General features: G+C 34.3%; 1 protein-coding gene across 1 annotated transcript in view; it reads right to left on the bottom strand.

Annotated features, from left to right (window-relative positions):
* Positions 1-27,543, bottom strand: part of LOC145259930 (major facilitator superfamily domain-containing protein 6-like) — a 387,142-nt gene that overhangs the window by 193,255 nt on the left and 166,344 nt on the right. The window contains exon 2 of the mRNA XM_080117890.1: positions 7,754-7,861. Within this exon, the coding sequence (XP_079974016.1) occupies positions 7,754-7,861 (108 nt within the window). The remainder of the gene's footprint in view (positions 1-7,753; positions 7,862-27,543) is intronic.

Genomic DNA, 27,543 nt, shown 5'->3' with positions numbered 1-27,543 from the left:
GGCTAACTAAGCAACTACCTCAAGCCAGTATCGAAACCCGATCGCCCAAACGACGGCCATAGCTTCTAACCGTTGCGTTATACGGCTGCTGCTATGCGGGCAGTGAATTAACAACGTTTTGACATTGTCCAAATACCTAAGCTCAATTTATTTACACAAACCGCATCGCTTCATACGCTAATGGTAATTTGTATATCACTTCCCAATATGCTCAACCTAAGATAGGGAGCATTATAGTCATCCACATACAGTACTGTTTCGCTGTTTCACAGCTCATCAGTGCGGCTAGACAAGTAACTACCTCAAGCCAGGATCGAAACCCGATCGCCCAAACGACAGTTAGAGCTTCTAACCGTTGTGATATATATATATATATATATATATATATATATATATATATATATATATATATATATATATATATATATGAATAAATGTGTTCATGTGTTCAATATTCATAAACATATGTACGTTTTATATTCATACACTCGTACGTATTGAAATTACAGTAGAACTCCAGGATACGGTGGCCCTAGGATACAGTTTATCAAGTTACCATGTGAAATATGATTTTCCCCGACCCCTGGTTACGGTATTTCCCCGTCTTACGGTGCTATTTATAATTTTATTTGGTTACATACATGCGTATTATATACTGTTCTGTATTTTGTTACTAATTTTTAATGCCGGAGTTCTATTGTACCTAACAATACCTCGGTTGGATGATTCGGACTCCGTGTCCAGGTATTATGAATCCCGGGTTTTTAACATGTGGGCGTTTTGACGATCGTGCTTTAAAATGCGTCTTTTATTTTTTTTAGTTAAATTATTAGGGTAATAATGAACAACGGTTTTAGCATGGTAGAATAAAATATATTCTATCATGCTAAAACTATAGTTTATTATTCTGGTTCCATTAAATTTCGGCCCTGTCGGTGGGGCATTAGAATACACCGACTGCCCCCCCTCCCGCAGAGGGTAAAAGTCTCTCAATGGGGGTCCTGGATATGACCTTAAACTATATCCAGTGGTGAGGCCCTAGCTTGCGGGCTTTGGGGAGTGTGGAGCCACCCATTAATTACCATTGCTCCCAGGTCCACTCTGACCCGGAGTGGTAGTACCTGTTAGGGTTCCAACTATGGGTTAAATAGAAACCGACTTGAAAACAACAAATATATTCTATTAAAAAATTTTTTCTTCAAAATCTTTGGATTCGGCATTAAATAACCCGAAAAGGGTTGATATGCCGTAAAACAAAAACAACAACCATCCATTAAATTTCCAACGATCTTAGGGTTTTTTTTTCTACTTTGTTAGTTTTCTTTAAACATTTCAATAATGAAAATTACGTTAATTCCATTTGCACAATGATTTTATGTACGCAACGTGTTTCTGTGTAGAGTCACCTAATAGGAATGCATCATGCTGCTTTCAACGGGTCCGGTGCTTTATCGAATATGGCAGAAAATGAATCAATTGATAGGCTAGTGTACATATTTGCGAACAGCGTCTTGTTCCATACAAAATTCACCCTCGTTTCTACAATGTAATTAATTGAGGAGTTGTAAAGCTTGAAGCGGCCATCGGCGCTCTTCAGTCACGTAAGTCAGGAAAACGCTTTCTTGTGTAATTGCTCTGCCCATGTCTACTCGAACAAAGGACATTTTTTCAGTCGTTAAAGTCAACCAGGAAATTACATATAGAAGTGAAGAAGTGGATCTAAAAGACGCCGTTCAATTATCACAATAGAACGCGAAACGATGTGGTTGAAAAGTTGGCCGACTAAGAAACGCGTGCAATTAGGATAGATTCATCTTTCACGAAAGAAATAAAGGGACTTAACTCAACCGACTAAGCACAGCGACAACCTTTACTTAAATGTCGTACCAGTTGAGCTCTCATCAGGTTGGATCGCTCTAAAACCAGTTATCTCTGCGTTGTAGGGTTGGAGTATAGTTATTATAAGTTCAACGAGGTGAATCTTCCCAGTTCCCAACGAGATGAACCTTATCTCTTTAAAAATGTTTGATTTCTTGCTGATCACCTGAGGCGTCTCTACTAGGGAATAAAGACCAGTCCATATTTATTAGCGCTCATCCACGTGAGGAGAACCACTTTTTAATATGGGGGAAATCCAGACCCTCAAAAAAGGGGCGCTTTGGATTAGAACAAAAATGAATATTGCCTCAGTATAAAAAGACAGAAATTAAGGCACAATGTCAGAATAGGTACTACACTTTGATTTATGTTTTGAAAAACAAAATAGTTTTTTTTTTTGTTTTGGTTTTGTTTTTACACAGGAATCACCACTTATCAAGGCTCGAAGGCCACTCGAGGATAAGGGTTAATAGGTATACATTAGTCAATATGATTATAGCGTAGTAAATATTAGTAGTGGGAATTTTGTAAATTGGATTACTTAGGGGGACGGTTCATCAAAAACTTGTTTACGTTGGACTTGAAGACAATCAGATTGTAGTCAGCTGGAAAGCAGACAATCTGAAGAGAGTTCCACAGGCGTGCAGTTCTAAGAAAGAAGTCTTGTTCATGGAATCTACGTTTAGGTTTATTTACGAAACAAAATGTTTCCAAAACAAAATTAGGCACAAGGCCAATCAAAAAAGTGAGGGGAACCTATGGACATCCGTCTCACTATACCTTTATCTAAGATATTCCTAGTGAGAGTTCTCGGTCACCATAATACCACATTCATACCAAATTAAAAAAAATCAATTCTCAAATCAATTCTGTTTTATATATATATATATATATATATATATATATATATATATATATATATATATATATATATATATATATATATAAATTATGTAAAAATAAAATTTTGAATATTACGTTTGGATTCTAGGCATGATAGCGATGGATTGTTCATGGTTATTTTATCGAGCTAAAGTGCACCACCCTTCACCTGTGCTGACTCTTTTTATCTCCTACTTTCGTGGCCTTGTGTTACATCTTCCTGCAGTTGGAAGAAAATAAATACCGCCCTTTTTCAAACGTTTTTATAGTAAGTCTCCCAACGAAGTCAATTACTTATGATTAGGTGGGAGACGTCTAGGACGGTCGGGCTGATATTGAACCGTGTTTACTCTGAAGTTCCCCTCGCATCAGTTATGAGTCAAAATAATTTGGTTAGTTGTTTTGTTTTGCGGCATATCAACCCTTTTCCGGTTATTTAACACCGAATCCAATAATTTTACAAACAGTTTTATGCTTCAAGTTCTTTATATCTTCAAATATTTATTCATGGTGTTTGGCTTGGTTGTTTTGTTTTACGGCATATCAATTCTTTTCAGTTTATTTAATGCCGAATCCGGTCATTTTTGGTAAACGTCCCTAACTACTTGGCTTTTTGGCCAAGATCAAAGTGTAGTATCTGTTCCGACAGATACTGCACTTAAGATAATTTGTACCAGTCAATGGAGGGGAAACCCTCTATACTGGGACAATTATTATTTTTGGTAACCAGAGTGCCCCCTTTTTGTCCTACTTTTAGGGGAGCTGGTTTTTACCTCACATTAAAAACGGCCTTGTGCCTAATTTGCTCAGTGGGGGAGCAAATAAATACCATCTGTTCCGACAGATACTGCAAGCTATGACTAGCTATGACTAGCAAAGACCAGATGTGGGGGCAACCCCACATGCTTGACCTTTAACCAGCTCCCATTTCCCACCTCTCGGGAGCTGGTCCCCTTTTTCCCTTCCCCCTCCCTTGACTCCTCACATTAAAAATCGGCCTTGTGCCTAATTTGCTCTGTGGGGGAGCAAATAAATACCATCTGTTCCGGCAGATGCTGCAAAGCTATGACTAGCAAAGACCATATGTGGGGGTAACCCCACATACCTGACCTTGGTCACTGAAGGGGCAACCCTTCATACCAACAGTTTCCAATCCAGCTCCCACTTCCCTCCTCTCGGGAGCTGGATCCCCATTTCCCTCCCCCCTCCCCCTATCTCCACATTAAAAACGGCCTCCTGCCTAATTTGCTCAGTGGGGAAGCAAATAAATAAACACATATCTGACCTTGGTCACTTAAGGGGTAACCCTTCATACCAACAGTTTCTAATCCAGCTCCCACTTCCCACCTCTCGGGAGCTGGATCCCCTCTCTCCCTCCCCCTTCCCCCTATCTCCACATTAAAAAACGGTCTCCTGCCTAATTTGCTCAGCGGGGAAGCAAATAAATGCAAAGTGTAGTATCTGTTCTTCAAATGCGGCACTTCCATTTCTCGTTCTCTTTCAGTGGAGGAGAAATCCTTCACGACTGAGACAATTTTTATTTTTGTACCTTTTATCCAAGTTAAAAAACGACCCTGGTGTCTAACTCTGTCCCGTGCGGAGGTATTGTAAATAGGTACATCTTCTAATATATATTCATGGTGTTAGCTTTGGTTTGGCTTGGTTTGGATGTTTGTGGAGAAAACTACTTTACTTTGCAGAACATGATTGAGTTTTGCCAAGGTATAGAAGAACAATAACATCAATATTTTTAACATTTTAAGTCAGAAACCCAGTACCTTCAGACAGCCTGGTCTGGTAGCGAAAGAGTGAAAATGTACGAACTAATGTTCCCTGAAAGCTAAACTCGTTCATATATGCTTTCGTGTCGGTCTTGTGGTTACTTTATTCTCAAAATAACACGTGGAAATCAATTACCAGAGTTTTCGAGGGACAAATGAAATTTATACATTCCACAAAAGCAACACCACAACTATATGGTAGTGCGTAACGTCATTTTAACACCGGCTTCACTGAGAGGTCTTCGTGGAAACTCAAAAAAAAATCCTTTTTAAACCGATTTCTACTGAATATAGCTATTTTATTTATTTGTTGTCTAGCAGGGATATCCGACGTTGTCCGGGATTGAATGATCATTAACGAATGTTTCACTCTCCCATATTTGTATTGTCATCAAAATCGGTGAAATTGTCCATACTTCAATCAAATAAATTTCCTGCTCTAGTAAGGGACCCGCCGCGGTACACCAGGAAGATGCTTCACTTGCCTTACGTCCGTGACTTAGTCCACAATTCATTATGGTCTACATTGCACTGTAGAGAATCTACTGTTCAATTTATAAAAATTATTTTTATATATAATGACTTGCATTGAAGTTTAAAATACAAACGTTAAGTATCATACTCCAGTTGTGCTCTAAACAGAAACATCCATTTCGAACGCGTCCCTGTTATATCAAAGAACTTATTGTTGATTCCATATGGCGGGCCATTCTGTTCATGCGATAATAAAACTTCTCAAATCGAATGTATAAGGCGTTGACTTTAGTCAAAATCACCTGTTCCTTCATCGTCTAATTTTTTTTCGATTATCGCTACTTATCGAAGACATTCCGATGCAAAGCCTATCTGAGAACAGGCATATAAAGTATATTTCAAAAGAAAAAATGGCACACATAGGCAAACAGCCAGACAATTGCACTTAAGGGAGCAACGAGGATACTAAAAGAGCTCTCAGTTGGTTTCAATAAAAAGAAGGGGAATGTTGGTAGCTGGCTTGGCTGCCCCATACCCAGCGTTACAATCTTTAAAGAAAGAAAATTTAAAAAAAAAGAAAAAAAACAGACACACAGACACAAAGTTCTTTTTATATAATAGTAAAGATTTTTTTTTATATAATTAAATAACTGTGTTATCTCTCTCTCTCTCTCTCTCTCTCTCTCTTTCGCTCTCTCGCTCTCTCGCTCGCTCTCTCTCTCTCTCTCTCTTTGATGGAGTTTAACGTCGAAATTATTGTTTGTTTTATATAGAAATAGTTAGAAAGAAGGCATGAAGTCATTTAATATAAAGCGCTAAAAATACCATTCAAGGTTTTAAAAAAACAAGACAAATTTGTACCATTTTTATTCATACACATATAGTAGTAGTAGTAGTAGTAGTAGTAGTAGTAGTAGTAGTAGTAGTAGTAGTGTTGCCGCAACTGCTGTATACAAATGTTATTTTATGTATATATATATATACATACATATAAAATGAACTCATTTTCCTTCTGATTTTGACCTTAATAGGATTAAAAATCAAGACATTCCATGCAAATGTAATACGCACAAACTGCAGCACAATAGTGTGTTATAGGCCTATTACTTATCCACTTCCTCGATAATCGTAGATTCCTATATTCTATCTGCTGAGAGTTCACTGCCAAAATCGATTAACATCAATGGAAGTGGTAAAATCTTTTCTCTCTAATAAATTCCTCCTTCCTCCGCCACCACTTAACACCGTTGCGGGATCATCCACAAGAGACAGTTACGAAGGAACACCGGTTTGGGTTTTCTTTACTTCGTAGTTGCTTAAAAAAAACTGGAATGGAATTTTAATTCTACTGGGTGAAACGCACCATGGAGTTAACCGAATCGAAGGGTTATTTATGCCATTTTTTTTTCGCTTTTTGCTGTGTTTTTGTTTTTCCGAACGCGGCCATCATTTTTTTCCTGATTTATGCTTTTTGTTTTTCCGCTGTTTATTTTTTTTGCCGCTTTTTAAAGAAGTTTAACATCGTTTTTATTTTTATATTTAAACAGGGTTACTACTTCGCTTTTTCTTTACTTTATCCTCTCCCCCCCTGCTTACACACACACCTCCAAACAACTGGGCAACGCCGGGTGTCCCTGCTAGTAAAGAATATAATACTTTGCGTATAGAGTTTTAACAGTGTTCAATATTAAATCAACACCTAAAGTGGCGCCGAATAATAATATAAGCAGAATAGAAACAATTTTAATCCCGTTAAACTAAGGTCACCTATTAATTCGGCACATTCACGAAAAGAATACACCATACCCATAAAAAACAACCCCCCCCCCAAAAAAAAAAATATCAAGCAAAGGTAAGCTGGACCTTTGTTTGCGAGAAGCTCATCAAAATATTAACCTGTGAGAAGGGATGAGAACGATCTGATCCGTTAGCTAGATAGACTAAGCGTCACATAAATATACAGGGTGGCCCACTTAAAAGTATCCCAGAAAAATGTAGTAGAGCGGAGGCACATTCTTTTATTGTTTAAATTACCTGTAATGTTATAAAAGATGCTTCTCGTTGACATATATGCATTTCTGGGCCCGTTTAACAACGTTTTACTGCATGTAGACCTTCTCTGGTGATTCTTCTGATAACGTTGGTAATGTTCTCCTTTAGTTGGTCTAGATTGTGAGGATTGTTTGCATAAACGTTTTGTTTTAAAGTGTCCCAAAGAAGAAAATCACATGATGACATGTCCGAGGAGCGTGGTGGCCATAGCACTTTGCTTATTGTTTCCCCTTCCGTAAACATGCCATGAACTCGTGTTAGTGATCTGTGAGACGTGTGGCATGTAGCGCCATCTTGTTGGAAAAGGATTTGCATTTTGTCTTGTGGTGTCAGTTGGTCGTTAAGAGAAAGATTAGAGAAATCGGGTTATTTTAAGTCGGCTACCCTATATATATATATATATATATATATATATATATATATATATATATATAGTAGGCCGCTTAATTTGAAAAATAAATAGTGATTATAGAAAGATTGGAGAGGTCGGGTTACTTTAAAGTGGGACACTCTGTATAAAAGCCATCAGGAGCACGAATTCTATTCATTTAGCCTGACGATACCCACTGGGAATAAAATACAGACTCGGGTAACCCCAGGTTAGTAAGCTAGATAAATATATTTTTAAAAAATGAATGAACTTTGGAAGATGGTCATATATTTGCAGATAGTATGTCGTTTCTTACCTTGAATGAATTCGAATGGTAAAACCCACCATGGGTCTCTCAGCCATGAAATGTACATGAAACGCAAAACATTGCCCAATAATCCAGCATATAGAACCTTTACGTGACCTGCAAAATAAAAGATACAAAATACATTAAACATTGTTATGATATCCGTTTTAGAAGGGTTACATATTATTTACGTGACGGCCTGTTCACATATTATTAAATGTTCCTTGTAGTTGACATCGCACCTATTTTAAATTTTCGTTTAGAGAGGAGACAGAGTGACAGTAGGTACATGTTGAAGACATTTATACGAAGAGAGTTGATATTCACAAGGCATATACTTTGATGAGAGGATGAAGTGGTATACATTGATACATACTGGAATGATTAAACACATTACCTTTTCTCGTTGGAATGATGAACACAGAAAGACGGCAGTTATAAAAAACATGATGATAGTTTATTTTTCGACCGGTTGGAAATAATTCTGTACTTCAGGAATTCAAAGTTGTTACATGGTTCCTTCTAAGCCTCCCGCTTCCAAGAGGGTGTCCTGACTCTAACTGAGAATCGGTCTGATCCTCTCTGCTTCTCTGAGTCTCTGATCTCAATCTGATTCTTTTCTCCTCTAACTAACTTCGAACCCTTTCCTATATTGAGAAATCATTTCTGCTATGATGTCACACGTATGTCTGGTCAACGTTACCACAACTCATGTGTTTCAAACATGCGCGATTTGCACGTTTTGAAACCATTTCTGACGACCAGGAAATTTCCCATTCTCTTTGTTGTTTTACAAAGGAATTTAACCTACTTGTTAATTCTCTAACCGATATTTTTATTATGCATTCTTTCTAAGAATGTGAATAGATTTTCCAGACAAATTTTTATTTTATTTTAAAGGAATTAACAATTTAACTGGACATTCCATTTAAAACCTATTATTCTTTAAAACTTATCTACAGGGTTAGTAACTGTTCTGTTTTAGTTTGTTCATGCGATTCGGATTAAGATAATCTGTTTTGTTTTTGTTTTGCTTTTTCCTGAAGGCTGTGTTTCTTAACCTTTTTAGCATTTATTGGCTTTTGTCTCTTCCTTTCAAAGAGGAGAGTGATTTGTTGTATTGTTGCTTGGGGCGCTCCCATTCGTGATTGAAAACCGACCGGTCATACAAAATTAATTTTGCAGCCGAACCGGAGTTCCCCATTTTAGACGAGCAGTGGATTCATACTGTAAACTGACCTTGCCCCTGTAGGGGGGACAGGCAAATAAATCTGGCTTTTGGGTAATGTTGTGGTAAGATCCACCTGATTAGCATACGTGGAGTGTCAACCATATAAATATGGTTGGTACCGTAAAGACGGGAGAGACCCGATGAGAGACTCAGAGAGACAACGAGATCGAGAGTCGACGATTACCCAGCCGACACCTTCTCCAGGGACGGTCGCCCCGTGACTATACCAATGGACTCTATGTAAATATTGTATATACTTTCTTGCTTTCAATATATCTGTTCTATTTTACTTTTGTGTTGTAGTTATTTATTCCCATGTGTTCAGTCGCGTTTCAACAGGTTAGGATCAAGATATAACATCTGTACAATGTTCGGTCAGGCAATTTTATTTTTGTTCCCAAAAGAATAGGAACATGACTGATAAAGCCAAAATATACAGAAATGGCTAAAGCGAAAAGAAAATTGAATGATCGTATATGATAATGATATGATAGGTAGAAAGGTTGTAGTTTTAAATATGAAGGTTCTTCTTCTTCAACACAGTTTCACAATTGTTTACCACGGGTTGTGAATCGAAATCGAAAAAGATGTTACATGGCAAAAGTTGTATTTGAGATGAAGGTTATATAACACCTTAACAATCAGAGGTGACCTCCAATCGGAAGTCGATGATACATAATTTCCGGTCGGAGATTTTATGCCTTTTTGGCTGGCGAGACTTCAAACAGACAGAGAGGTCTGAGTGTTTTCAGCGCACACATTGTGGCTGGATGTTGCGAGACAAGCTACGTCTTTCTCTTTCGCACACATGCACAAACGCACAAACACATAAAAATACACACAAACACCTGTACACATGTGGACTGTTGCTCTGATGTTGTGCTGCTCACCTTATGGATAACAATGAACTATTCCAGTTACTACAAAAACCGGGAGGATATTTCTCTTAGCGGTTATGCAGAAGTCATGCACACTTGGCAGTCGAGCTGACGTACACCCACACTTGTAGTTTGTTGTATCTGCTTTTATTTTCAATGTATTTTGCTTCCACTAATTACCGAGTTGTGTCTTTCTTTCAGACCCTTACGGGATCACGACTGGTGTTTTATGTAACTGTCACTCATTTTAAATAAACTTTTTGCTTTATATAAACATTAGTCTCTTAGTTGGATTATCGAAACAAACCTATGTCTATGACGAGACCGCTCTATAGTAATTTATACATATAAATGACAATATAAAATAAAACAACTTCGAGCGTAATTTTGCGAATGATTACCATAGGTTTACAAATAATACTGTGTACAAACACTCACGATCAGCGGCGGATAAGGTCAGCTAGTATATAATTATAAAATAAAATGGTTAGCAATTTACAGGTTTAAACTATGTCTAATGGCACACCTGTCAAATATTTATACATGATAAATTAGTTAATAACCGACTTATTGTTGTAAGGAACACGATATTGGCTCGCTTGTGTGACCACACACACACACACACACACACACACACACACACACATATATATATACATATATATATATATATATATATATATATAACTTTTTTTTTACTGGATTTCGTACTTTATGTTTTTTAAAACTTTTCTAATTCGTTTTAAAATTACTTTTCCTTTTTGAACCAAGGAAAAAATTGTAAAGTTTATTCTTTGATGAACTAATGTAAAGTCTCTTATGATTTCTTTGGTGTATGCCATTCAACGAAACACGTGTAAGACGCAGTAATTTAAATAATATGAATGTGAATTAGGTGTATATCCTGTGATTTTTAAATGCTTAATAAAGTTACATACACTCTGAAAGTATAAATCTATTTAATAAACCGTTACAATTTTAAAATAGCTTTATTGAATATATACATTGTAAACCTATATTTGTTTTAAGAAAACGCACATATATATGTGTATACAAAAAGGTATCCTTCAATATTTGACAGACTATGGATACCCACGGAGGGGTGCCAGCGCGTGAAATTTTTGTGGCAAGGGGTGCGCAATCTGCAACAACACTTCTCCTGAGACAACATTGTTAAACACCAGTAGCAAGTGAAGTGTATGTACAGGACGACTGGAAACAAATTCCGAGATAAGCGGAGAGCAGACACAGCGCCTAGAATTCCCAAATCGTAACCCATCTAGTATTCACCAGGCTCAACGGATGGGTGTATTTGCTAGGTAGTTTTTGAAATTCTTTTTCATTAATCCAGTTTCTCCTATAATGTGTGTATATATATACACCTTTAGCAAATTAGGTGCAAACCTTTTATAATATTTGCTAATATTTTCCCTCCGAGGAGATGTATAAATATCGAAAACTGATGGGTTAAGGAAATATATTTTACTATACTGTATTTTTTGTCTTGCGTACTAAAAACTTCTATATTTGATATTTAACTTTTTCAAGTCACAAATTTCAAATTCCTAACTTTTATACACACACACACACATATATATATATATGTGTGTGTGTGTATAAAAGTTACACACACACACACATATATATGTGTGTGTGTGTGTGTGTGTGTGTGTGTGTGTGTGTGTGTGTGTGTGTGTGTGTGTGTGTGTATATATATTCAATTTTTTATTTTGTTCTAGCTGAGAATGGAACATTCTACCCGATGCTAGACATTTAGCCGCTATCACACACATTCCATCCGAAAGATCTTTTTCAAGATTATCGCCGTGCCTTTAATTGCAATTGTTTCATCTCTCTTGCACTTAATTCACCGAGTGAGTATATTTGCTAGGTAGTTTTTGAAATTCTGTTTCATTTATGCACTTTCTCATATGATTACTAGAGTAATAGATAAAGATCTTCCTAAGATTCCAATTTCTTTTTATGTCATACATAAGACGTTGGTATTTCGTTATCTTTTCCCTCTCAGCTCAGTTTAACCCAGTATCATTGGAGACGCTGACTTCTACTAAGGTTATTGCTTTCTCTGTCTTGTCCCATATCATTATGTCAGGTGTAATAGCCCCGTTCTATAGGTATATAGCTGTACGAACTGCATAGTTATAATGGATTGTACATGACATTTTCAATTGTTGTTTTTGGTCTGTTCTCATTTGAAATTGAACTTTTACAGACTGTTCAGTGGAGATATTTTTACATTCCATTCTATCACATTGTATCGTAGCCGTCTCCCAGATGAACCTTACAATTATACTATATCATACGGGGGGAGGAAGGGGCTTTGGCCGGTCGTAAAATACGCTTCATATAATATTCTAATTTGTCCAGATTCCGTATATATTATTGCAGTCGTAATTTCAAGAGTAAAAAAAACAAAAAAAAAGTAGTTGGGTGTTATCAGCTAGAATCGAAACCGAAACTAAGACTGATTGAAAATAAAAGAAGAATATACAAAATGCATAAAGATGCTTTCAATTTTGACCCATTTTTGGCCCCTTAAAATCTATTTTAACCATATCTACACACACGTAAGATAATTTTAACCACATCTACACACACATAAGATAATTTTAACCACATCTACACACACATAAGATAATTTTAACCACATCTACACACACATAAGATAATTTTAACCACATCTACACACACATAAGATAATTTTAACCACATCTACACACACATAAGATAATTTTAACCACATCTACACACACGTAAGATAACTTTAACCACATCTACACACACGTAAGATAATTTTAACCACATCTACACACACGTAAGATAATTTTAACCACATCTACACACATAAGATAATTTTAACCCCATCTACACACACGTAAGATAATTTTAACCACATCTACACACACATAAGATAATTTTAACCACATCTACACACACATAAGATAATTTTAACCACATCTACACACACATAAGATAATTTTAACCACATCTACACACACATAAGATAATTTTAACCACATCTACATACACATAAGATAAATTTAACCCCATCTACACACACATAAGATAATTTTAACCACATCTACACACACATAAGATAATTTTAACCACCTCTACACACACATAAGATAACCGTCCAAATAAAATCCAATCATCTTCAGCACTGCTCTGCTTCTAGTTTCGGTCGAGATAGAGTTTGAAAATATAAAGACGAACAGACTGACATAGTGAATTTTATGAATATTAAATTAAGGTGTGGCCCCTGGCTTTGCCCGAACGTAATATATATATATATATATATATATATATATATATATATATATATATATATATATATATATATATATATATATATATATATATTAGCGGGGGGGGCGGTTTTGCCCAGGCGTAAAATACGCTTAAATATGATATTTTAATTTATCAGATTTCGTATATCTATACGCCTATAAATTTTGGGGTAGGGGGGGTGTATTAGTATTCATATTAAAAACCCTTTTTCTATTTATTTAGTTATTTATATGCTTCCCCACTGAGTAAATTAGGCATAAGGCCGTTTTTAATGTGGAGAGTGAGAGGAGGGGGACCAGTTCCCTATCGGGGGAACTGGATAGTGACAATTGGTATGAAGGGTTTCCCCTACATTGACCAAAACTGATTGCACAAGAGCAATGGTCTGATATGTGGGGTAGCTCCCACATAAAACTTTGATTGCAGTATCTGCCGGGACAGATACTACACTTTGATAACAGAAAAAAGATCTTGGCCTGGAGGCCAAGAAGAACAAAGGCGAACCTTTTTTTCTATTTATTTAAAAAGAAAATACAACTTTGTTATATATGGGTCGTGGAATTGCATTCATCTGCAAAAGATCTAGCTAATTTGCATATTCTTTTAAACATTCATTTTAATTAATTTCGTATCAGTTTTTCCGTTGTTCTCATTGGCTGATCATCTTTAGTTAACTATTACATGTAATTATATTCATTCAGATATTCTACATGATTTATACTTGCGTAATATTTGCGTAAAAATGTAACAGTAAACACAAACCGCTTTCTATATCTATTTATGTATGCGTACATATATTTGTTTAAAAAATGTTGCCTACCAAACTCTTCTGTCAGTTTTTGGTCTGCAGACATGAAACTTAATATAGAGGGTAATTGAACCTATGCGAAACTTTTTATTTGAATTTTAGCTGGGGAAAATCGGTGAAAAAGTGTGAAAATTAAAAAGGGTGAATTTGCCAGGTGAAAGTCGGACGACGGCATTACGAATATGCATGCGTAACGCAATAGATATTAATTCATGTTTTTATTTTTAGCCTTGCCGCAAACATGTCTTCATAGTTCTGGCAATCATGTCAAAATAAGAAGTAAATCGAAAGCTAAATGTTTTGGTTTCGATTCTCGATGGTGGTGCATGAATCATTTTTTTTTTTACTTTATAAATCATTCTATATATTGGGTCCAATATAATATAATAATAAATACAAAATCTGCATTAATCAAAACAGACAGACAGACAGTCAGGCATGCATATAGTTGTTTATATATAGGAACTTTCTTACATTATCACGTCAATAAGAATTACAGAAAGAGGAATAAGAGAGAAGCCTCTTTATACCTCGGTATTTTGAAGCTAAATGCTTCTCGTCAGAAAGAGAAAAAAGCGGCATTATACAAATGTAAAGGAAAAAAGACAACACCGACTTTAAAAACATTCGGATTGGAAATTAAATATTTTTTATGTTAGAATTGATTAAAAAAAAACAATTTTATGGAAGGGGTGAATATGATGGGGAAGGCACAATAAAAACAATGAACAATAACAAATATACAAAATAATAGGAAATATACAAAAATATATATAAGAAAATGAAATAATAAGAATTTTTCAATTTATAAAAATATAAAAAAAATAAATATTTATAAATGCAAAAATTATAAGAATAAAAAATATTTCCAAAACTTTTTTAAAACTTCAAAGTTTTTTTTTAATGTTTCAAAATTTCTATAGTTCTGATCAAAAAAAATTAATTATAAAATATAAATAAAGCCGGGCAAAATCCTGTACAGAAGAAGTAAAAAAAAAATAGTAAGAAAATAAAATACAAAATTAGAACGTTAAAATGTAAACCAGCTCAGATATTTGAACGATAATCTATCAGGAATTAATTGTACTCCATGATAAAATGAAACGGAAGTTAATATCCAATACATTCGCATGAAGACTAATCCAGAAGATTTCAATGTATGCAATGAGTCTGAAAGGGCCCCGAAGAAGTAATCCGTAGAAGTAATTCCAATCCGAGTTCTTCAATAGAGACATCCTCACGGAATAAACATGTATCAACGTTCCTTGTACGTAAAATGTATATGCATGCGCATCAAAACGGGATTTAAACAATTGTAAAACCATGCAGCATTAGTTCAAAAAATGTTCACGCGCAATTCAGGTATTAGGGTGTCAAGTTCAATAGAGAGGAGGAGTAAAAACAAAGCAAACCCACAGATGTAACTTTAAAAAATTGGAGAAAGCTTTTCAATTTAAGATTATAGAAAAACTCACATGAGTCAATAAGGTAGCGTAAAATATAAGAAATAATTGATGTCTTGCGTTGACCAGAGATATATGAATGAGCAACTAGCAGTCTCGAAGAACAGAGGCGAAAACCAGACCTTAATTATTTAATTCAAGCACAAGTAGAAAGGCCCGGAATATAAAATCAACAGTAGGTTCTTTGATATGACAGAGGCGGGTTCGAAATGAATGCTTCTATTTAGAGCACAATTGAACCGTGATACGAGGCGGTTGCATTTTAAACTTTAATTTAAGCTATTGTAGAAAAAATATTTTTATAAAATGAGCAGTAGGTTCTCTCCAGTGCAATGTACACAACAATGTATTGTAGACTAAGTCACTACAGGGAAACATGTGAAGTTTCCTCCCATTGTACTGCGGGTGATCCCCAACTAGAGCAGGCAATTAATTGATTTCATTGAAAAGTGGGCGACTTTATCGATTTCGGTAACAATAAAATATGAAAGGGTAAAACATTCGTTGATCTTCATTCAATCCCGCGTAACGCCGGGTCTGCCCGCTAATATATATATATATATATATATATATATATATATATATATATGTGTGTGTGTGTGTGTGTGTGTGTGTGTGTGTGTGTGTGTGTGTGTGTGTAAAAGAGATTTTGAAGGCTGTCACAATGCGAGGAATGAATTAGAGTCGCTGTTGGTAAGAGGAGACGAGAACAAGTGGCGATTTACAAATCAATAAGTACATACATATATATTTTTTTATATATATTTATTCAGTTGTATGGTAAAATGTCTTACTTGTAAGCCTATGCGACGTATTCCATTGTTATTAATTTCGGAAAAATTTTCCCTTTTCAAACGGTGTGCGTAACAGGTCGATTCAAAGCGTGCTGGATGAAGGACCGGAAGTTACTTCATTTACTCACATAAAATTAATATACGAAAGCATAAATTTATGCATAAACTTTAAGTATTTACTTCAAAAGTGCTCAATACGTGGGTAGAGCTAGTTAGTAATTTATGAAATATATATGGCGATTAAGCTACACTGAATATTCGGCGTTTCATCCACTCTAGGATTCCTCAGGCTTATGCGCGAATTCTGTGGTTGTTTATCGTTTTTATAAGCTCCTCTTCTATTGAGGATTTAGTTAGCCAATCAGCCTTCTAGTATCCACCGCGCCCCTTCCTATCAACCAATGGGCATGCATTTTATCGGACAAAGGATCTGTTTTAAAACTAGGTTAGTGTTTTTTTCCTTTCTTTTCTTTTCCCTAGTTTATATATAAATACACATATGTGTACACACATACATGCACATATATATATATACACACATATATATATATACATATATGTGTGATCGTTTATGTATATTCATGTTTATTTAATTTATTTATTTGTTTAGTTATTTGCTATTCAATAACTGTGTGTCAGGAGGTGATGAAAAAAATCCAATACAGTGCTCGATATATAGTGCCAGAGTTTTTCAATTGTCGCTGATGAAACTACACTGATTGTGTCCAACCTCTTATGGTTGAACGATACCAATGGTACGACTTTGAAATATGTATATATAGTGTCATAATAAATATTATATATATATATATATATATATATATATATATATATATATATATATATATAATTGAATTGTGAACATAGAGGACAACGGGCTACATTTCTGGATTTAGATATAAAAATTGAGGATGGAATTTTTCTTTATAAAATATTTGATAAAAGAAACTCTTTCCCCTTTCAAATAGTTTGTATTCCGCATAAAGATAATATCTGCCCTGTTTTTATGTTTTATGGAACCATTATGCCAGAGTTTTTTTGAGAATAGCTCGCGTTACTTTAAAATTGGTAGATTTTATACCACCGGTTTCTAGTTTAGTAATAAGGATGATGAATCTTACAGGTAAGAAATTCATTTTTATAACATGAATAGGTTAGATAATAATTAAGAATAGGAAACTAGATCTAATATTTGTAACATGTCTTCTTCTCAAGATTAAGGGAGGTGGTGTTTGATCAACACTGCTGTGGAAGCATGATGTAATATACTGTTTTGTTTTAAATCCCCGAAACAGTGTTTCATGGCAAACAACTGATGATCCCTTAAATTACATTGGTGCTAGAGTGAATTTGAGAGAGCAAGTTGATGCATTGATTGCAGGTTATTAAATGACTAACTGACTAAATAGTTTTCTAACGATTGATAAAAAATAATTTTTGTATAGTTTTAAAAGTTAAAAACTTCCAAGACTGTGTGTGTGTGTGTGTGTGTGTGTGTGTGTGTGTGTGTGTGTGTGTGTGTGTGTGTGTGTGTGTGTGTGTGTGTGTAGAGGTACAAAACTTATATATAGATTTAAATAAAATATGCGAAAATTTCTCGAGAGCTCTTTCGGCTATAATCTCTTCAGGAAAAAATCGATAGCAAGCAAAACAATATTATTGGTGAAATTAAAGAGCACTAAAGGGGAATTCGGATGTGCCAAGAATTAAGAGAAAAAAACAATTAAAAAAAAAGATTTTAATCTGTATATACGGCGTAGAAAAGCGACTAAAAATTGGCACAATGAGGAAAAAAGAAAAAGAAAAACGCGGGGAAAAAAGGGAGTCAAAGTTCCCCAAAGAGAAATAACGCTTTTGTTGTCTCCTTTTGCCGGCATAAAGATGGTTTTTCGAACCGTAATAGAACCGTAATAGAACATTTTTGAGTTTGTCCAAACTCAAAAATGTTAAAATTGTTGTAGAGTCTGCTCTGTGAAATACATTGAACCACTCTATTTTATATTTATCGCAATTTATTTTATATATATATATATATAATATATACACACACACAAACACACACACACACACACATATATATATATATATATATATATATATATATATATATATATATATATATATATATATACAATGCAATCATGAATGGAAGACGAAAATTCATGATTAAACCGATTAAAATAAAGTTATCGGGGTGAGCAGGATCAAAAAAGGAAAGAAAAAATGGGGGGTTAGCTGACCGGTTTAGCCCTCACTTTATCAAAGCTGTCTCGAGGGATTTGAGAGAGAAAAAAAATACGGATCTTCAATTACTGATCACCTTATAAAAACCCTGTCTTGTGCAGCGAACTTTAGCACGAATTCTTAGTCGTGCTCACTCATTATTTCATTTAAAGATCTTGGAGACTGTTCACGTTCGGTTGAGAAGGCCTTTCCTCTGCAAGCAGAAGGAATGCCTCTTGGGTTTGAGTGTGATTAGTCTCGAGGATCTTCGAGTAATATAACGTTGCTCTATTTCAATCGCTTTCCCTCCAATTTTTTCCCCATACATAACGTAACGCAGCATTGTTTTTATTTATACATATTTTTGATTCCCATTCGTATTTTTTTCTTTCGTTCAAATCCCTCGATACAGCTTTGATAAAGCGAGGGCGAAACCGGTCAGCTGCCCCCCTGCCACCTTCTTCTTTCCTTTTTTATTGTCTTAACCCGATAACTTTATTTTAAATGCTTTAATCGTGGATTTTCTTCTTCCATTCATGATTGCATTATATAAATTTTGCATCCTCAAAGAAACATGATATATATATATATATATATATATATATATATATATATATATATATATATATATATATATATATATGGAGGAGTATAAGAAGGTTATAGCCAAGTAGGGAACTGGACGTTGTATTGGCGTGATTTATGAACAAAAATTGACACACGGAAGGAGGTCTTATTCGTTTTGTTATTTAAACTTCGAATATCCCTTTATTTTTCAAGATAATCACAATATAAATCAGTAAATATGAACTTACTGTTTGATGTCATCGGAATGGTTGCGGTCTTCTAACCAACCGGAATGGTTATAGCTTTATATACTTCTTCATATCTATTTATTAGCACTGCTTAAAGCAAACTGCCTTTCTTTATTTCATATATATATATATATATATATATACATACATATATAAAATATATATGGCGGTTAAGCTACACTGAATATTTCGCATTTCATCCACTCTATGACTCTTCAGGCTTATGCGCGAATTATGTGGTTGATTATCGTTTTTATATGCTCCTCTTCTGTTGAGATTTTAGTTAGCCAATCAGCTTTCTAGTATCCACCTCGCCTTTCCTATCAGCCAATGGGCATGCATTTTATCGGACAAAGGATCTGTTAAAAAAAAAACACTAACCTAGTTTTAAAACAGATCCTTTGTCCGATAAACTGCATGCCCATTGGTTGATAGGAAGGGGCGCGGTGGATACTAGAAAGCTGATTGGCTAACTAAAATCTCAATAGAAGAGGAGCATATAAAAACGATAAACAACTACAGAATTCGCGCATAAGCCTGAGGAGTCCTAGAGTGGATGAAACGCGGAATATTCAGTGTAGCTTAATTGCCATGTATATTTTATATATTACTAACTAGCTCTACCTACGTATTGAGCACTTTTGAAGTAAATACTTAAAGTTTACACATAAATCTATACTTTCGTATATTAATTTTATGTGAGTAAATTAAGTAGTTATATATATATATATATATATACATACATATACATACATATATATATATATATATATATATATATATATATATATATATATATTGCAGGTTGAAAAATATTAAAAAATTAAGAATAATTGAATTTCAACAAGGGTATTTGACAGTGCTCAATCAAAGAAATCAAATTATATATTTTTTTATTATTCTTTATGTAAATACAGTCATATCTTGCTACGATGTGCAGACCGTTTTAATCATATTTGATTCCATCAGACAAGAAGAATTAAAATACAAAAATTAAAAAGGTTCCAGACCTTTTCAAAATTCTTTAGCTTTAGAACATTAGCTTTGCTTCATGCCAGTCATGACATATTTTCTCTCCTCAAAATTTGAAAAGGTCTGGAACCTTTTCAATTATTGTATTTTAATTCTTCTTGCCTGATGAATCAAACATGATTGAAACGGTCTGCACATCGTAGCAAGATATGACTGTATTTACATACAGAATGATAATAAAAATAATTATATATATATATATATATATATAATTATTTACTATAATAATTAAATGCCTACAGACACTCGTGTTTCATCCTTTCGGGATCTTCAGTGCTGGGTGCCACGATTAACACCAGTAGATAGATTCAAACCCTGCTACAGAAGCCATCTCTGGCTTCATTGGCAAGGACCATATCTAGTCGGCAGCAGTTAACAGCAACAAACGCTGTTGAATTTTAAACATTTATTTCATTAAATGTTTTTAACGTCAATCAGAGTGATCTAATCATTATATGGCGATCTTACACATAAGAGATAAATTGACCGACTTTTTTAATTCAACTCAAAAGTGCTCAACTATAAGAAACGAGTTTCTTAAAGGGGCTGACTTCAAATCTCGCTAGATTAAGCCACTTTGATGAGTCGTAGACGATGAAACACGTGTCAGTGGATAATTATATTTTAAAACAATATATATATATATATATATATATATATATATATATATATATATATATATATATATATATATATATATATAGCGTGTCAGGAGCCAATGAAAAAATTCAATAAAGTGCTAGATCGTGGATGTGAGAGCTGAAGATACAATATTTATTACGACACTATATATACATATTTCCAGGTCGTACCAGCGGTTTCATTGCGCTGAAACAACCATAAGAATTTGGAAAGAGTCGGCGCAAATGCATTTTTTTAGTTTTTCAATGTCGCTGATGAATTTGCGCTGACTCTTTCCAACCCTTTATGGTTGCTTCAGCGCAATGAAACTGTTGATACGACCTTGAAAAATGTACGTATAGTGTCGTAATAAATACTGTATATATATATATATATATGTGTGTGTGTGTGTGTGTGTGTGTGTGTGTGTGTGTGTGTGTGTGTGTGTGTTGAGAGCGATAGAGAGAGAGGGGCAGAGAATAGAATAAAGAGGGGCATGTAATGAACAGAATCGAAAAGAATCAAAATAGATATAGACCCTCCGCTCAGCATAACGGAAACGATGAAATATCAATTCGTTAAAACAACACACGTATTTACCAATATCGCATCAACTATTGCATTTTACTCCGGTTTCACGAGTTCCTCTATTTTAAGGAATCCGAACCTTTTATCGCGGCGGAGCTGAGCGGATTGGATGAATACGATAGAACAATGTTTTTTTTTCTTTGTTTTTTTTTTTTCTTTTAGATTACTCACCTTTCGAAATGGTATCCATGCACAACTTATACAGAAAAAGTCTGTCTTTACGTTAAAACACTCTATGTTAGAAACAGGAATCTCAGTTTTCTTAGGAAATCTAAAAGAAGCTGTGAGTTTATTTCTGGTATAATCACTCTTTGAAGATTTGTCTTGCTATCTATCTAACATTCTCTCTCTCTCTCTCTCTCTCTCTCTCTCTCTCTCTCTCTCTCTTCCCGTCTCTCTCTCTCTCGCTCTTCCTCTCTCATTTTCTTTCTCTCTCTCTCTCTTTCTCTTTGAAAGAAACAATTACAACAATGTGAAGATGCATTAATAGTTATATATATATATACACACACACACACACACACACATATATATATATATATATATATATATATATATATATATATATATATATACTAGCAAGCGGCCAGGTGGTGCCCAGCCGTAAAATACGCTTAAATATGATATTTCAATTTATCAGATTTCATATTTACTATTTAGGAGCTAAGCTTGCACACACACACACACACACACACACACAAATACACATACACATATTAGCAAGGCCACAGGTGAGACAACGGAGTCAAAAAAAAAAAGAAGCAAAATTCATCCAAAAACAGCCAAACTAAAGCTATGTATGGGAGACAACCAAACAGCAAAACCGACAAATGTATGGGAGACAACTAAAGCAGAAAAACTAAGGCTGGCCTGCAGGACACTATGTATACAAATGTAGGCAAATTTGGGCATATTTTATAGGTTTGAAAATATAGGTTTATTTTTACAAATTGTCATCAAATGTTAACTATACCATATTTTTACAATCTTCAAAAAGCCTGCAAATTTTTATGTAGTTTCGGCTCATAGAATCAAAGATATGAACATTTCAACATTCAGTTTGGTTACGAGTATTCATATTTATCTGATATTTCCCAAAACCTCTAGGCCTGATGAAAGGGAGACTAAAACTTGCTGCTATGGTTTCAAATGATCTGAAATAACAGCAACGGGAAAGTTGATTCCAAATATTTCTCATATGTTATATCTACCGTCTTTTATTTTCATACATGAAGAAAATTTCACAGTTTATAAGGATTATTGGATTCTGGAGATATTCATAATCATATCCTATTTCTAAAAGAGGGGAGATATAACATATGAGAAATATTTGGTGTCAAGTCTCCACGAGCAGTTAATTCAAATCATTTGAAACCATATATACAGGGTGTTCATAAAGTCCGTGTTCAATTTTAAAAATGAATTGATCCAAAATTGAATTCTCTTTACGGATTATTTCTGTTGCAAACACAAATAAAGTTATAAATATTTTAATGTGCTCACGAACTTTATGGAGACCCTATATATATATATATATATATATATATATATATATATGTGTGTGTGTGTGTGTGTGTGTGTGTGTGTGTGTGTGTGTGTGTGTGTGTGTGTGTGTATATATGTATATATATATATATAAAGTGTTGGGGCGATTATCAAAATTGAAAAATCGAAACTTTTGGTGGCATCGGAATCGGTATTGGAAGCGGAAAAATGTCTGCCTATTTTCCGATGCACAAAACGAATCTTTTTATCGTTTTCATTTCTTTATAATCTTTTAAACTAAATTTCCCACGTCTCGTACTAATAATTAAATATTTACTGGATTCAAACTAACAGTAAAACTAAACGCTTTAAGCCCCACTAATAAAAGTATTTTTATGTTTGCATGAATATATGCACAAATAACATGCTTTTTTTCGGTAATTCGATCACCCTCTCGTCCAACGAAAATAACTATATTTAGACATTTAAATAGAATCAGAATCGGTAATTGTATCGGAATTGGGAATTTAGAACAGAATCAGTAATTGTATCGGAATCGGGAATTTAGAAAAGAATCAGTAATTGTATCGGAATCGGGAAAAATATTGGGCTTCTCCCATCGCTAATATATATATATATATATATATATATATATATATATATATATATATATATATATATACCGTACTTAGGGGTAATTGTGCCAACTAGCTAAAAGTGCTCTTTTGGCAATCACATATAAAGAGAACATTTTTTTTAGTTGGCGCTATTTCCCCGGATTTGGTGCAATTACCCAAAACTACAGTATATATGTGGGTGTATACATTTTATATATATGTATATATATATATATATATATATAGTAAGTTATAAAAATATATATGGCAATTAAGCTTAATTGCCATATATATTTTATAACTTACTACGTAGCTCTACCTATGTGTTGAGCACTGTTGAAGTAAATACTGAAAGTTTACGCATAAAATTATACTTTCGTATATTAATTTATATGATTAAATGAAATAGTCATATATATATATATATATATATATATATATATATATATATATATATATATATATATATATATGACAGTGTGATAGTTGTACTTTTCCCTCTATCCATTAAACAAATAAACCGTGACAAAAGACTGTGAAATCCTATCCATGCAGTGCGATGATATGTCAATCTAAATGCAGATACTGAACGTCTAAAACGTATTACTGCGAATATCACAAAACGTCTAAGCCTGTTTCATGAATCGAGGGAATAAGAGGATTATTTTCTTCTCTGGCATGGCGGTGGTGTTGTTCGAGGGCTGATTTGAAACAGAAACGAATAAATTATGCTGAAGTGTGGGGGTGAGGAGGGGTGAAACATAACGAAATGTACACATGTGAGATCACACAAGAATAGTGACATTTTATCGATCGATTCCAAAATTACTCAAATTCAAAAAGACGACATAGATCTCAATATTAAATCTTTTAAATATAATTGTTTTAGTTATTTCAGCTTAGTTTTTAATAACTAAATACATTTAGATTTGTCGCCTCTGCGTCTTTCCGTGTGCTTAATAACAATCTACTCGTGAATGATATAACCTTGATATAATATATATATATATATATATATATATATATATATATATATATATATATATATATATATATATATATAGTAAGTTATAAAATATATGTGGCGATTAAGCTACACTGAATATACCGCGTTTCATCCACTCTAGGATTCTTCAAGCTTATGCTCCTGGAGTGGATGAAACTCGGAATATTCAGTGTAGCTTAATCGCCATATATATTTTATATTAACTTATTAACTAGCTCTACCTACGTATTGACTACTGTTGCAGTAAATACTTAAATTTACGCATAAATTTATACTTTTGTATATTAATTTTATGTGTGTAAATGAAGTGTATATATATATATATATATAGAGAGAGAGAGAGAGAGAGAGAGAGAGAGAGCGAGAGAGAGAGAGAGAGTTAATCATGGGAAACGTATGTTTTAGAACGCGCCTTTAAACTAGTGAAAGTGGACGCTAACCTTAGAAAACGGCTTCAAATTTGTGCTCGTCAAAATGGCCATCATTTGTCAGGCAATTTTTTGCTTCTAAATATTCCATAATGGCATAGTTCAGTAAATGTTTTTTTTTATGTACATAATAAAAAAATTTGTTGAAGTATTTGCAGAGTTTTGTTTACTTATAAACATCCGTTTCTCGTGACTCACCCTCTCTCTCTCTCTCTCTCTCTCTCTCTCTCTCTATATATATATATATATATATATATATATATATATATATATATATATATATATATACGTCCCTCGGTATGTCCCGTGAGACTTGCAGGAGAGTGCCGGTGAACGATATCAGGGCTTACCCATGCAGAATACAGACGCTGTAGACCCTTACAGCATCAGACAAGAAGCAGAGGAGGGCTATGACAGTCAAGATGCTCGAGAAGATCGAGGAGACACCAAGTTTCCTTAACCTCCTTTCGACCTCAGATGAAGCCCACTTCCATCTTGATGGAAAGGCGAACTCCAAGACAAATGTATTCTGGGGGTCCTCCAGACCCAATGAAGTAGACACCAAGCCCCTGCACTCTCCTAAGTGCACAGCCAGAGGCATCATCGGACCAATCTTCATAGAAGAATCTGGCGCAGCAGTGACAGTCACCAAAGTGCGGTATGTGGAGGTCCTCAAAACTTTCAAGAGTGAGCTCCAGACCATCTACCCGTCGCTCATGAGCAAGTTCTGGTTCCAGCAGGACGGAGCAAGTTCTCACACCTCAAACCTGTCCCGAGATTGGCTGAAAGAGAACTTCGGATGCCGAGTGATCAGTCTCAAGACTGATTTTGAGTGGGCAACCTATAGCCCGGACCAAAGCCCCCTAGATATTTTCTTTGGGGCTATCTTAAGGACAGAGTCTACACAGGGAAACCCAGAACTATCACGAAATTCAAGGAAGCCACCAGGGAAGAAATAAGAGCCATTACCAATTCGGTATGTAAGAACGTCATTGACAACTTCGTGCTGCGCCTCAAGAAATGCGCGGAGCTTAATGGAGGCCATCTAGAACATATGCTGTAGAACGGAGAAAAAAAGGCCAAAGACCCTTGTGTTTTGATGTGATGTTTTTAATATAATAAACTAGTTATGACCAAAGTTTCATTTCATTCGGACAAAACACTAAGAAACGGAGCCTATTTCGAGTTGGGGCCCGTTTTTGGGGGGTCACCCTCCGTATATATATATATATATATATATATATATATATATATATATATATATATAAACATCCGTTTTCCCGTGACTCACCCTATATATATATATATATATATATATATATATATATATATATATATATATATATATATATATGCATACATAAATACATACGTATATATATATATATATATATATATATATATATATATAAAACAATCCCTTCTAAATGAAAATTGCTCAATATACCAGATAGAGCAAATAAATCATAATTTAGTAAATTTAGTAATTTAAATTTTATGATGTTCTTTGTCTTGCATATAATAAAAATTCTACATTGGAAACTTAACCGTTTCGCATCATAAAATTTAAATTACTAAATTATGATACATGTATGTATGTGTGTGTATGTATATATATGTGTGTGTGTGTCTGTGTGTGTGTGCGTGCGTGCGCGCGTTTGTGTGCGTGTATGTGTATATATTTTTCGTAAAATTATTTATAAAAAACTGTATATAACTTGAGTTCCTTCAGCTATAATCTAAAACGAAATCAAAACTTATGAAGAATCTTGGTAAAATTATTTATCCCAAGAAATGGAAGGTCATAACAATTATAAAAGACAGTCACTTGTAAATAAAAAAAGATGTAAACGTGACACACAAAATAACACACACGCTATCGTATTAATATATAGATAATCAGAGTGAGCGCGAAAAAGAGAGAAATCGTGAAACAGGTTTTCAGTTTCATGTAATAAGCATAAAATTTTTATCATGAGTAAACAGAATTTGCTCATCACAAAATTAAAAAAACGTTTGAACTTTACTGTTATTAATTCTCTATTGATTACAATTGATTTTCACTTCAACATCAATGACAGACGGCAAAATATAATAAAACTCTCCAAAATACGACATTCTTAAGGATTATTGGAATTATATCGATTTACATTTCAAGTCACGAACTTGAAAAAAAAGTGACTTTTTTTTAACTGAAAATAGCTTTCTGTAAGAAGATAATAAGGGCGGAAGAATGAGTATCGCAAAAATATGTGATGCTTATTGGTCTTATTCTTGGAAAGACCTAGGCGACAGGTAGGAGGAACACAGTCAGCAGGATGATAGTCCCAAAACCTTGTAGTCATTGGAAAGAAACTATTTGGATAGGAAGCTGTATTACAATGAGGTACCAAAAACAATGAATTGATGGAGACCACCAGACCAACGAGTCAAACAGGCTGGACAAATAGAAGCAGGGAATTACTCAAACAATTAACAGAACACACGCCATGTGATAA

The sequence above is a fragment of the Euprymna scolopes genome, chromosome 35 (genome assembly GCF_053919585.1).
Source record: "Euprymna scolopes isolate OS-2025 chromosome 35, ASM5391958v1, whole genome shotgun sequence".
Taxonomy (NCBI): domain Eukaryota; kingdom Metazoa; phylum Mollusca; class Cephalopoda; order Sepiida; family Sepiolidae; genus Euprymna; species Euprymna scolopes.
Note: the sequence above shows the minus strand (reverse complement) of the source record. Positions and strands in the feature narration are given on the sequence as shown.